Genomic DNA, 14,695 nt, shown 5'->3' on the forward strand with positions numbered 1-14,695 from the left:
ATATGAGCTTAGATTTTTAAGTGTTTATACCTATAAATATTATCAACTATATAAACTAACTTAACTTTTACTTGCACTGATATGGCAATATGTTTTCTTTAAGTTGTCCTCTTTCATGGATAGATGGTTTCATCTTGCTGTGTAAATGTGTTTAAATTTGTCATATTTTTCAATCTTTTAATCTTTGGTAGTGAAACGCACTGACTCTCTCGCGAGAAGTCAATCAGAGTTTTAAGGCATGCGATTGGCTGTAACTCATGTCACACTTTCATCTGCACATGCTTCATAAATTCAGGATCAAAGCCTGAGTTGACAGAGAAAGTTGATGTTCAGCACCAACAAAACCGGATTGGACAGGTTTTGTTTTGTCAACTCAAAACTAATCCTGTAACCCTGTTTGTTCAGCCACCATCATGGTACAAGACCCAGTGTTCAAGTGTCCAGCATGCATGGGAGCTCCTTCGATACTGTTTAAGAAGCATCCCATGATGCACTACATGAATTTGGTTAACATGAGAAAGCAGAGCCAGAGCCCTTTGTAAAGGGTGGCGAGTTTAAAAAGCTACAGTGTTATTTCATTTATATTTGTGTTTTTTTTTTTTTTGTCACAACACTATTCCAATACTGCAATTTGTGTTAATACATAGCTTTTGATTATTTCACTACTATTCTAAAGTGTGGGGAAAAAATATCAATAGTCTCATGAATTAATAGGTGTGTCCACTAAACAGCCATGTAATGCCAGTTACTATGCAACGCAACATATGTTTTGAACTATGAACAGCTCTTCCAATCCTTACCTAGTTGCCAAGACAAATTGGCTTTTTTCATTCTGCTGTTCTTTTGTTCATCCAAAAAAAACAAACATAAAACATCCATAAAATGCATGTAATCCGGAGGTTAAGCACCTCAAATGAACGGAGGCGCATAACCTCCAGACCATAGAAGAGCCAATATTGACTCAATCAGATAAGAACGTTTCAGCATACTTGTTAAAAAGATTTGTTAGTTTCTCCTCTCCTCTGACTGATCCTATTTCCCTATGGAAATCAGGCCTTGTGTTTGTATCATGTGTGGGTGCGGTCTCTTCTCAGAAGAGCTGGGGTGGGTTTTCAGGCGCGTTTCAGGAGTGTATTTATGAACTCCACCCGGAATTCCTGTCTGTATACCGACTGCCTGTACAGAACAGCACCTGTGTGACACCAACAGCACAAATACAGGTATTTGCCTTCTTTTAGCTTCTTTTTTCATTTTCAAAAGTTTCTAAGCAGCTTGAAGGTTAATAGATTTGAGTTTGGTGTTTGCATAGTGATGTGTGAATGTAGTTATGTAACTGAGTTTTACCAATGCAAACAGAAAGTGGTCCTGTCATATTGACATGAAATGCACCTTGAGAGTTTTACAGATAATAATAGTTATAATAATAATAATAATAGTACTTCAGCTTAAATTAACATTTATGGCCGCCTTACGTGTCACTCAAGGACACCCACATGCAAATAAAACACAAGCAACAATAAAATTCAAAGCCCACATTCATAGCTTTACAACCATTAGGGGCTATATAAATTATCACCGGTATGCCTGCCTAAAAAGTTGCGTCTTCATACGAGATTTGAAAAGAGGAAGAGAGTCACAGATGAGGAGCAGCGTAGCTAAAAAATTCGAGATCCCATAGAAACCAAAAGCGTACGAGGAAGAACTAAAGAGAATGTAGACGACGATCTGAGAGTTCGAGAAGGAGTCTGCTAAAAGTAGGTCAGATAATTAAGAAGGAGCCAGGTTATGTAATGCCTTATAAACAAGAGGCAAAATTTCGAATTCAATACCGGAAGCCAGTGCAGTTGTTGGAGAACAGGAGATATGTGTTTCATAGTAGGAGTTCTAGTAATTATTCGTGCAGCTGAGTTCTGCACTAACTGTAACTTGTGTAAAAGTTTATCAGGAAGACCATAAAAAAAGAGCATTACAGTAGTCAATACGTGAAGTAATGAGAGCATGAACCATAATGGCAATGCTACTTGTTGAGAGGGCTGGGCTGAGGCGGTTATTGTTACTTATGTGACAATAAGCTGTCTGAGTAACCTTGTTAAAGGTCCCATATTGTCAAAACTGAAATTTCTTGGCTTTTTTTTGATAGTGACGCACTGGTTGATAACCACTGATGAATTACACTTTATTTCCTAAAGGTTTAAAGGTCCCATATTGTCAAAACTGACATTTCCTGGCTTTTTTCACGATTACTGAGGTCTAGGGGCTATTTAACTACCATATACGTTTCAAAACAGTCAGTCCACAGTAAAATGCACACAGCCTGCATAAAGTAGCTGTGATTTTTCAGGAACCATTGTGACGTCCGTAAAAAGTTGACGTCAGAACTACACAGTCACCGCCTTCAGTCACCACCCGGAGCACTGCCCACCGTCCCACTCTCCTTTTGCCAAACCCCCAGACAACATCCCGTCCATGCTATTGCTGAGCAACGACAACACGTAAACATGTCGAAAAGGTTAACTTTAACCACGAAACCAGATCGGCCGACCTGTAACGTTACACTCTCACTCAAAGGATGGACGATCTGACAGGATTGTTACTATGAGGTGGATCACATCTAACGCGTATAGTAAAGACAAACTAACCGTGTCTAGTCATGATGAAGATGTATATACATTTCAATTTCAGCAGGAAACTATTTTTACAGCTACATTATTGTTCCAGCCACAATTAATCACAACAATGTATATACAATTACAAATGATTATAAATCGTCAGTTTGTTGTTTTACACACATGCACACAGACATTATTTCATACACAACATAGTCGTGAGATGCAAGAAACATAGACATATGGCAAGAAATCTGTAGACGCTCCCATAACAACAACAGACAATACTTTATTGAACCTCTTCTAATAAGAAGTGTGCGCTGCAAACGCAAGCATTTGTGACGATCGTTTCTGTCCAGTCTGCTCGTTTTATCGCGTTTAACCACAGCTGTCGTCGGTTTTTTGTCTGGCAGTGGCAGCAGATATGCGATCAAATTTCTAATTTGAGGCTGTATTACATCGATTCTGGCACCCAACATCACAACAAGATGATATTTTAAGCTCCTTATGTAGCCGAATCTGCGCTGGTTTGAATGGGCCGCCTCCAGTTTCATCTTTGTTTTGCTGCCTCCTGCTAGCGCTGTGACGTCGCTGACCCTAGTTACCTGTGGTTGGCCTGGCCGTGCGTCACTCAGAAAACAACAGGCCAATCAGAAGAGAGGCTCATGAATATTAATTAGACAGGCCAAAATCGACCTGTTCTCAGCAGAGCTCCTGAGAGAGGAGCTGTAAAAATGTATTGAGATGGTTTTTGGTACTTATACCGCAAATATATATTCTTAAGGACATCAAGACTTAAAATAAAACTCCAGAAAGGTGTAAAATATGTGACCTTTAATATGTGCTTCAAAAGATAGAGTATTGTCAAGGATAACACCCAAGCTCTTAACCTGCATTGAAGGATCAATTGTAGAACCATCGATACATATAGAGAAACCACTGGTCTTTGACAAATTATTTTTAGTACCTACAAGAAGCATTTCTGTTTTGCTATTGTCAAGTTTAAGAAAATTGCTTGAAAACCAAGCTTTCAGACAAACAGTTAGAAAGAGAGGATGGAGGAAGTTTAGAAGTTAGTTTTGAAGACAGGTAGAGCTGGGTGTCATCTGCGTAACAGTGAAAATGGATACCATATTCCCTGAAAATGTTTCCAAGTGGCAGTAAATAAATGATAAATAATAAAGGGCCCACAACTAAGCCCTGTGGGACACCTGTAGTACTATGTGATGACTTGTGTGAACCAAGCCAGAGAAGTACCTACAATTCCAACTGGCCGCAGTTTAATAAGATTTTGTGGGAAACAGTGTCAAACGCCAGTTAAATCAAGAAGAATTAATATAGATAGTAGTCCTGAGTCAGCCTCTACCAATAAATCAGTAGAAATTTTGATAAGGGCAGTCTGAGTACAATGATAATAAAGAAAACCTGATTTAAATTGTTCATATAGATTGTTCACTGAAAGATGATCGTGTACCTGAGCCGCAACAACCTTTTCCAGGATTTTAGATAAAAATGTAAAATTTCGAAATTGGACGGAAATTATCAAAGTTATTTGGATCTGCACCTGGCTTCTTGAGTACAAGAGTTATTAATGCAGTTTTAAATGAATAAGGAACAGTGCCAGAAATAAGAGAAGAGTGAATAATATCAGTGCTAAAAGGCAAAAGAACCGACAGACAGACTTTAACTAACTGAGTTGGATTGATTTAGATTTCCGAATAACTGAAGATATCTCATCTATTTAACTTTCAGTAAATTGTGAATCAGTATTACATAAACATTACCATGCTAAAATGAATCCGTGATATACGTTCTTCTTACATTATCAGTCAAACATCTGGATACACTTGACTGAAGGATTCAAATCAATCTTCATATTCACTTTTGAAAGAAAGATTGTACTTTTGCTAGTTTTAAACACGTCTTCATGTGATTCACAGGCCCAGTAAAACTACTGACGAGTCTAAACTTGCTGTGTTCAAGTGGCAATTGAATGCAGATTGCACAATAATAAACTCTTGCTACAGGGGAATAGTTTAGATTGATCTGAGGTTGTAGAGATGTATGCTTATGTGCAACTTTTCAGTGTGAATATTTGTACAAATATTCCACATTCTTACTTTAAAAGCCAAAACATGTTAGTCATGTAAGTTATAATGCACCCAAAGCCATTTCAAGGGAACTTTATTTCATTTAACATGCATCTCTGTTAAGAGCGTGCATTTATTACGATTCACACAGGGTTTGTTAATAATACTGCATTATCTGCTATTGTAATCATCATGCATCCCCTCTGGCTCACCATTCATACAGTGCAATGGGTGTGGTGGGTGGTTTCATGGACGAGTGAGTCATTGAAGCATGTAATGTACTCCAGGGAACCAGTAATAAAATGTATATCATATTTAAAACAAACATTGACTAAATTTATTGGTGTTTTCAAAAACTGCTTTACTTTTATCACTTAAATGCACCCGTATTAACCTTAGTTTATATGTTAGAGACTATGTTTTAGTGGAAAGATTGCCCTTGTGCATTCAGGATTGTGAATCTACTTAAAGAAATAGTTCACCCAAAAATGAAAATTTGTTGAAAATGTTCTTACCCTCAGGCCATCCAAGATGTAGATGAGTTTGTTTCTTCATCAGAACAGATTTGGAGAAATGTAGCATTATATCACTTGCTCACCAATGGATCCTCTGCAGTGAATGTATGCCGTCAGAATGAGAGTCCAAACAGCTGATAAAAACATCACAATAATTCACACGACTCCAATACATAAGTTAACATCTATTGAAGTGAAAAGCTGCATGTTTGTAATAAATTTTTCATTAGGATGTTTTTAAATTCAAACTGTAATTTCTGGTCAAAATACGAGTCGTTACAAGATGTTAATAGATGGACTGGAGTCGTCTGGATTACTTGTGGATTATTGTGATGCTTTTATCAACTGTTTGGACTCTCATTCTGACGGCACCCATTCACTGCAGAGGATCCATTGGAGAGCAACTGATCTAATGCTACATTTCTCCAAATCTGTTCTGATGAAGAAACAAACTCATCTACATCTTGGATAGCCTGAGGGTTAGTACATTTTCAATTTCGTTTAATAAAATAATTAAATGATAAATAATTGTTATCATTAGACATCAGATAATTTTAATTTAAAAAAAAAAAGATCTTCTAACAGTATAGCAAGGCCAGTGCATAATGATTTGTTTTTGTTCAATTAATAATGTCTTCTCTCTGTTTGAATTTCAGATATCATGGATGTAAGTACATTTTATCACTTCAATAATTCTATTTATCTAATTTAACACAACAAATTCCATGTTATAATTTCTATTATGTTCCGTTTTAGCTTTCAGATGCCCTTGACTTCCCACAACAAAATAATCAGCAGGCAGGAGGCCCAGTATGGCCCGGCCAACCAGCCAACCCCACCTGGCCTGGTCAGCCCGCTAACCCCACCTGGCCTGCACAGCCAAACCAACCGGCCTGGCCAGGGCAACCATACCAACCAGCATGGCCTGGACAGCCTGGGCAGCCTGGGCAGCCTACAGCTCCTGGGTGGCCTGGACCTGCACCACAAACCGGCCCTTATGGTGCTCCTGGCCAAGCTCCAAGAGCACTAGTGAGATGTTTTCACTCTCCTTGGATTTGTACAACCATCATAGAGTTTGTTCTGTAGTCTGCATTTTGGATCTTGTTAAAGTGAATGTTATATTAAACACAATACAGTGATTCTTGGTTTCTGCTCTTTTACTAAGTATTTACATTTTTTTTAGAAATTTTGATAAGGGCAGTCTGAGTACAATGATAATAAAGAAAACCTGATTTAAATTGTTCATATAGATTGTTCACTGAAAGATGATCGTGTACCTGAGCCGCAACAACCTTTTCCAGGATTTTAGATAAAAATGTAAAATTTCGAAATTGGACGGAAATTATCAAAGTTATTTGGATCTGCACCTGGCTTCTTGAGTACAAGAGTTATTAATGCAGTTTTAAATGAATAAGGAACAGTGCCAGAAATAAGAGAAGAGTGAATAATATCAGTGCTAAAAGGCAAAAGAACCGACAGACAGACTTTAACTAACTGAGTTGGATTGATTTAGATTTCCGAATAACTGAAGATATCTCATCTATTTAACTTTCAGTAAATTGTGAATCAGTATTACATAAACATTACCATGCTAAAATGAATCCGTGATATACGTTCTTCTTACATTATCAGTCAAACATCTGGATACACTTGACTGAAGGATTCAAATCAATCTTCATATTCACTTTTGAAAGAAAGATTGTACTTTTGCTAGTTTTAAACACGTCTTCATGTGATTCACAGGCCCAGTAAAACTACTGACGAGTCTAAACTTGCTGTGTTCAAGTGGCAATTGAATGCAGATTGCACAATAATAAACTCTTGCTACAGGGGAATAGTTTAGATTGATCTGAGGTTGTAGAGATGTATGCTTATGTGCAACTTTTCAGTGTGAATATTTGTACAAATATTCCACATTCTTACTTTAAAAGCCAAAACATGTTAGTCATGTAAGTTATAATGCACCCAAAGCCATTTCAAGGGAACTTTATTTCATTTAACATGCATCTCTGTTAAGAGCGTGCATTTATTACGATTCACACAGGGTTTGTTAATAATACTGCATTATCTGCTATTGTAATCATCATGCATCCCCTCTGGCTCACCATTCATACAGTGCAATGGGTGTGGTGGGTGGTTTCATGGACGAGTGAGTCATTGAAGCATGTAATGTACTCCAGGGAACCAGTAATAAAATGTATATCATATTTAAAACAAACATTGACTAAATTTATTGGTGTTTTCAAAAACTGCTTTACTTTTATCACTTAAATGCACCCGTATTAACCTTAGTTTATATGTTAGAGACTATGTTTTAGTGGAAAGATTGCCCTTGTGCATTCAGGATTGTGAATCTACTTAAAGAAATAGTTCACCCAAAAATGAAAATTTGTTGAAAATGTTCTTACCCTCAGGCCATCCAAGATGTAGATGAGTTTGTTTCTTCATCAGAACAGATTTGGAGAAATGTAGCATTATATCACTTGCTCACCAATGGATCCTCTGCAGTGAATGTATGCCGTCAGAATGAGAGTCCAAACAGCTGATAAAAACATCACAATAATTCACACGACTCCAATACATAAGTTAACATCTATTGAAGTGAAAAGCTGCATGTTTGTAATAAATTTTTCATTAGGATGTTTTTAAATTCAAACTGTAATTTCTGGTCAAAATACGAGTCGTTACAAGATGTTAATAGATGGACTGGAGTCGTCTGGATTACTTGTGGATTATTGTGATGCTTTTATCAACTGTTTGGACTCTCATTCTGACGGCACCCATTCACTGCAGAGGATCCATTGGTGAGCAACTGATATAATGCTACATTTCTCCAAATCTGTTCTGATGAAGAAACAAACTCATCTACATCTTGGATAGCCTGAGGGTTAGTACATTTTCAATTTCGTTTAATAAAATAATTAAATGATAAATAATTGTTATCATTAGACATCAGATAATTTTAATTTAAAAAAAAAAAGATCTTCTAACAGTATAGCAAGGCCAGTGCATAATGATTTGTTTTTGTTCAATTAATAATGTCTTCTCTCTGTTTGAATTTCAGATATCATGGATGTAAGTACATTTTATCACTTCAATAATTCTATTTATCTAATTTAACACAACAAATTCCATGTTATAATTTCTATTATGTTCCGTTTTAGCTTTCAGATGCCCTTGACTTCCCACAACAAAATAATCAGCAGGCAGGAGGCCCAGTATGGCCCGGCCAACCAGCCAACCCCACCTGGCCTGGTCAGCCCGCTAACCCCACCTGGCCTGCACAGCCAAACCAACCGGCCTGGCCAGGGCAACCATACCAACCAGCATGGCCTGGACAGCCTGGGCAGCCTGGGCAGCCTACAGCTCCTGGGTGGCCTGGACCTGCACCACAAACCGGCCCTTATGGTGCTCCTGGCCAAGCTCCAAGAGCACTAGTGAGATGTTTTCACTCTCCTTGGATTTGTACAACCATCATAGAGTTTGTTCTGTAGTCTGCATTTTGGATCTTGTTAAAGTGAATGTTATATTAAACACAATACAGTGATTCTTGGTTTCTGCTCTTTTACTAAGTATTTACATTTTTTTGCAAGACTGTGCCATTTGACCTCCCACTGCAAAGTGGAGCCTATAACAAGATGCTCATCACCATCGTTGGAGAGGTCAAACCCAATGCTAATAAGTAAGAACAACAACACATACATATATACAACAGTTTAGCAATGATCTGTCATTGATGATACAGTACATAAACTATTTCATATTTAAGCCTAAATTTAAGATTTATATGTTGAATTCCATATAGAATTTCCATCCATTACACAGCTTTAACATAAAATAATAAGCTTAATGTGAAGCATATATGTCAGTCATACATAAATGAAACACGCACTGGTTCATTATTAACTATTTGCATCTATTTAATTTTATTTAAATAGTTTTTCAAAATGCATTTATTCAAATGGCTTAGAATCAGCATAAATCTTTTACTGTAAAAGCAATTACACTCATTGAGTTAGAAAGTATGAATACCGTTAAAATATGGCTAGCTGTGGAACAAGCAATATTCAATTATGAGATTGAAACAAATTGAGTTTGATGAGGATAAATATATTAACCTGGTTATTGTGTTTTTAAAACACATTAGTACTATTATTAGTACTAATACTACTGTACTAATACGACTAATAATTATCATCAGTACTGATAATAATTAGTATTATTAGTAATATTAGTAGTAATACAACTAAAAATTATTATTAGTACTATTACAGAAATCATACTTATGTATGACTGACAAATATGCATCACATTAAGTTGATTAATTTATGTTAAAACTGCGTAATCCACATGGATGGAAATGTTACATGCGGTTCAAATACATATATCTTAAATTTAGGCCTAAATAATTTTTTTAAGTTTAATATACATGATAAAGTACATAATGAATTGTGTTGTATTGATATATCTTGGTAAAAGATTACAAAGACAAACATTTTGCTTGTAAATCATGTGCACTGATGAATTGTGCACAATAAGACCAGGAACATATATTAAATTAAGTTAAATTAAGAAATTAAACACACCCAGTTTTGGTTTCATCATCATTGTCTAAAAATTGTGACAATCACCTTATTTGTAACATTCCTGTGTATTCCATGTGTGTATTCTTATGTTTTCTCCCCCAATTAGTTTCACAGTTAATTTAAAGAGAGGCAGCGACATTGCGTTTCATCTAAACCCCCGATTCAATGAAGGCGGAAAGCGAGCGATTGTGCGAAACAGCATGATTGGTAACCAGTGGGGCAGAGAAGAGCGCGAGCTCCCCTCCTTCCCATTTGTCCCAGGAAAGCCTTTTGAGGTGAGCATGGCATCAAACAAATTTGTTTCTTTTTCATCTCAGTGTTTTTTTTTTTTAAAGATTTATTTATGGCGTTTTATGCCTTTATTTAGATAGGACAGTATAGGTCGACAGGAAGTGAAGTGGGTGAGAGAAAGGGGGATGGGATCGGGAAAGGTCCACGAGCCGGGACTCGAACTCGTGATGCCCGAAGCGCAATGGCCGAATGGCGCTGTATGTCGGCTCGCTGCCCAAGAGGCCATTTTGGACAAATGTCTTAAATATTTACTGTCGGGCCCTCATTGTGTTTAAAGACATTAGATAGCTCATATAGATATATCAGATAGCTGGATGTCAGTGTGGAAAAGCAGAAAAAGGGGCCCTGAAATAGCATCACTAAAAATACTGCAACAAAAAAGAAAAAATTGTTTTGTTTTGTTTTGTCCTGCCATGTTCGGTCAAAACTACATGCTCTGTTGCATGCTTGTTCAATTGCAACTGATTACATTTGCTTTTAATTTCAGATGAAGATCTTATGCACTGACACTGAATTCAAAGTGGCTGTGAACAAATCGCACCTTCTGGAATACAAACATCGGATCCGTGAGCTCAACCAGATCAGAGCTCTTAGTATCTTCAGTGATGTCACCCTCAGCTCTGTAAATGTGGAGACACTGCAGTGAAATCATACTACAGATTCTGGCATTGTCAAGTCTTTTAACAATGAAATGTGCGATGATCTATTCAACCACATGTGCAAATTACTTCACCTCCAATAATCATCATTTTTAAACACTACGTGTGTCAATAAGAGTTTATATTTCCTACAAATGCTAGAGTGATATCAATTTGCAAGCAAATCCTGTTTTTCCTCAATGCTGTAGTTAGCTTTGCCACCTCTAGGTGGGCCTGTTACTATCCGAGAAGGGTTGGTTTGTCATAAGGTTCAATCATGGGGTTAAAGGAAAGAAATATTTTACAGAAAATTAGCTAAATTAGATTTATATTGATACATGAGATATATGATATTGAAGTACCATTGTTTATACACTTGCAAAATCTGCTACATTTATGATGCTGCTGAGAATAATGGTGGTGATCATAGTGGGGAATGTGATACTGGCCAGTCAAGAATAGTGCGTAATTAATGAGAAATTAGAACTGGATTAAAATAGGATCACCTTCAACTGTAATCAGTGCCATAGAAGGTTCTTCTTGGTTTAACGATCCCATGATTAAAGAAACAACAACAGATGTAAACACTGAGTTGTGTGCATGTAATTACATTCCTCTGTGAGATCTGTGTATTGCACTTTTACTGCCAGCTCCTAATATAAATAAAATAACAGCAGCGTAAACTGAAGTCAAGGCAGTGTTACATTTTTAATCATGGAAACAGTCTGTCGGAGACGCCCTGAGAGAAATCTAATAGACCTGACCTCAATTATGCAGAGGTCTATTTATATAGTGCCTCAAGCACCTGATGACTCTTCAAAGAGTTGAACCCTGTTGCAGCCCACAGATGAAACCTCCAGCATTGTATAACTAATGTGCACAAATTTCAAGAATGTTCCTTTGTGTCGTGATTGTGTTTCTGTGTATTTTAGATCACAAAAGCTATTTTAACCCACTCATATTATGTTATATTATATTAGAATGCCTCGTGTTAATTATATTTAGTGTATTTTCTTGTATTTTCTATCAGAAAATGTGAGATTCCTCAAATATGCTAACTTATCTGTCAAATAGGGTGATTTTAAATGTAGTTCAAGTGTTTGTGTTTAATTACTTATGTAACAGAAACAGAAGCCCAAATCAGTGCAATTATAATAATAACAAAAAGAAAAGAAAACAAAGTATATAAACTTTTTTTATTTCACAATTTTGGGTTTCTATTTCTATATATAAAAATCATTAAATTCATCAAATCATCCTATTGGACAGAAAAGGTACCAACCACTCATATATTTTCTGAAAGAATGTATATTTTAATGGTTTATTACTGCTAATAAGAAAACTGTTCCCGCAATGGCTTCCAAAAATGTATGCAATTTAAAAACCCACATCTTGCCCATCTCAAGCAGTGCTCTATATTTCTGTACTGGGTGGATTCAGTGTTGCCAGGGGAAGTTGCTAAAGGAAGGTTGATTTGTTGCTAAAAGTTGCTAAATGACGCGATGTCATTTTGCAAAATTGTGCCACTGCATCAAATCTCAGCAAAAAAGATTCGTGCAGGCTCGCTCGCGTGTCTCTATGCGCGTGCACGCAATATATGAGGCAGTGCCCGCTGCGCGCTCACCTGATCTGATCACACACACACACACACACATATACACGCAGACGTGAAGCATTGAGACCTGAAGGACACACGACTTAAAAATGATGACAAGATGAGATGAAGTCACCCCAGTAAAGACAGAGGAACAAGGCGACGAAGAGTTTCTCCCTTCAGCAGAGAATTCACTTCTCCATTTCGACTTTTATTCTATTTTTGCTCAGGTCAGTTTTTAAATCTTCAATTTCCTCACGTTTGGCGTATTGCTCCTACGTGTCAGTCATAAGTACCTTTATATGTAGCTTTAACTGAGTTTTAATGGCTTTAACTTGCATCTAAAGTGATGCAAATGTAGCATTTATTCTGTGTTTTTCCTGTTGACTCGGTTTTGGCATATGCTGAGCGGAACTAGCATTTAAACACCCCCAAAACAGGACATACACCCTTTTATATACTTTAAGTGACTTATTTTTGATGAGTTGTTTATTATGCATGTGTATGTAAGCGCATATAATCGTTTAAGTACTTTTTTTTCTCTCTCTCTCTCTCTCTCTCTCCTTTAAAGAGCAGATGTATGTGATGGCGTTTCTGTCAGTTAGCTTGAGTGCTAATGAGGATAGACGCCTCAATATTACATTTATTATTTTGAGTTATTTTTTTCTATTTTTTTATCGATGTATATATTTTTTTTATTTTCAGTGACGTCTTTTTAAAGGGTACAAGTAAGTGGAAATTACTTGTGTTTAACTTGTGGTCCCTAATTAATGACTTGTCTACTTTTTTGGTGCAATGGCCTGTTCCTGTTTTCTCTGTTATTTATTTTCATTTAAGTTTCAGGTCTGTATGTATTAATTTAATAAAGTGTATCTTACATTTTAGAGAGTTTTAAGCTAGTTCAGATGTACAGAGTTATTATGGTTCTTGGTAAATTGTTTTTTTTTTCATTGGGCAAACATGCTGAATTAAACCCATCCTAAGTCCTGTTAAGAAGATATGACCACAAATACATGCTGATTATGAGGATATGATTTTTATAGAGATCTTTCTACCTCATCAAATTGCTGTCATTAAACCCAAACACTGACACATCATGGTGTCCATGTGCATTAGCTGACCCGAGAAAACATGGCAAGTTGTTGGAGGTGAGCGAGACACTAAAGTAGCAAAGAACATATAATGTTTAACTACTTGATTAGACTTCTGAACTTTGTCCCTGCGCAAGGTGTTGACACCAGCACATCAGTCTCAATGGATGCAGAAAAAATGTAACCGATTTTGACCTATAGATTAGGTTAATTCATTTGCTTATTAATTGCATTGTTTGTACAAAAATAAAAGTTACTTACAAATATTTTTTAAGCTATTGGCATTCGTTGTCATTACAGAAAAATCTGTTTTGCATATTGATTATCAGACACTTTAGAAGCATGATATTTACCAAAATCAGTCATACAAAAATGATCTCTAATCTTTTTTTTTCTTTTTCTTTTTGTGGTGTGTGCAAGTTTGCCTTCCTGAAGTCAAGCTTGCAGCCAAATTTTGATCTGAAGCCTGACTTGTTTTTAACAGGTCAGTTGTTACCAACAGTGGGCTTATCTGCAAGCCGTGTTTTTCCATAATGGGGGAGGAGGAATGAGCATTTTGAAGCTCTACAGTTTTGGTAATTGCAGATCAGGAGTGCAAAGAGTGGCTTTTATCTTTGCTGGTCAGCTGTTATACGGCATGTCAAAACCAGGCCATACATCCCGTTAAAGATGTGATAAATGTCCTCATGCTTATTTGTCAGATGATGATGTGGTGGTGGGGTAGTTTTGTTTGTGGTCGCAGCAATTTTCTGCTGTCCTTTTTTTTTATTAGCTAGGCCATGTTATCTCAGATTCATGTGCATTTACTTTTTGAGGTAATTTTTTTTAGGTGGTTCAATGCGTCAAGGTGTCAATGCTTTTTCTTATGGAAGGTCTTTAAATATAGATTTCAGTCATATCTTTGTGAACAACTGGAGAGTTGCAGAACATGTGTGAAGTTGTTTTGAAGCAAGCATACATTTTGCAATACACAACCTAGAATGTCCAACACCAACCTGACCAGTAAATGCCTTTTAGTCAAGTTAGTGTGATACAGAGGGATACTTTAATTGTATAGTGATTATATTAGGGCTGTCATCATTAACGCGTTAACGCATGCAATTAATTTTACAATCCTTAACGCGTTAAAATAATTTAATGCAATTAACGCAAAATTACTGAAGCACAATTTCTATTCTAACCCTTTAACCCAATTTTGCTTCTCTGCTTGCGATTAGATAATTTTAAGCCGCTAAACTCCGGGAAAGTTTTCAGTCTAATGATCCAGTAAGTGAATGCATTCAA

The 14,695-nt window shown here is 36.6% G+C and overlaps 2 protein-coding genes across 5 annotated transcripts in view; both read left to right on the forward strand.

Annotated features, from left to right (window-relative positions):
- The first annotated feature begins 1,025 nt into the window (after positions 1-1,025).
- On the forward strand, positions 1,026-11,414 carry LOC107725698 (galectin-3-like). 2 transcript variants are annotated; one of them, XM_016535073.1, is made up of 6 exons: positions 1,026-1,220; positions 5,868-5,878; positions 5,968-6,240; positions 8,805-8,893; positions 9,904-10,072; positions 10,576-11,414. In XM_016535073.1, the coding sequence occupies exons 2-6, from the start codon at positions 5,873-5,875 to the stop codon at positions 10,732-10,734; spliced, it is 696 nt and encodes a 231-aa protein (XP_016390559.1). In that variant the 5' UTR covers positions 1,026-1,220; positions 5,868-5,872; the 3' UTR covers positions 10,735-11,414. The 2 variants fall into 2 exon arrangements, with proteins under 2 accessions (XP_016390559.1, XP_016390568.1); XM_016535082.1 differs by lacking the exons at positions 1,026-1,220; positions 5,868-5,878; positions 5,968-6,240 and adding exons at positions 8,192-8,286; positions 8,376-8,648.
- An 868-nt stretch (positions 11,415-12,282) lies between these two features.
- The window catches only part of LOC107725661 (F-box only protein 34-like), a 23,303-nt gene continuing 20,890 nt past the window's right edge, over positions 12,283-14,695 (forward strand). For all 3 annotated transcript variants that reach the window (XM_016535016.1, XM_016535046.1, XM_016535056.1), the window contains exon 1: positions 12,283-12,550. The gene's annotated coding sequence lies outside the window, so the exon portion shown is untranslated. The remainder of the gene's footprint in view (positions 12,551-14,695) is intronic.

The sequence above is a fragment of the Sinocyclocheilus rhinocerous genome, unplaced genomic scaffold (assembly GCF_001515625.1).
Source record: "Sinocyclocheilus rhinocerous isolate Xijiao unplaced genomic scaffold, SAMN03320098_v1.1 scaffold1004, whole genome shotgun sequence".
In the NCBI taxonomy this organism is placed as follows: Eukaryota; Metazoa; Chordata; class Actinopteri; order Cypriniformes; family Cyprinidae; genus Sinocyclocheilus; species Sinocyclocheilus rhinocerous.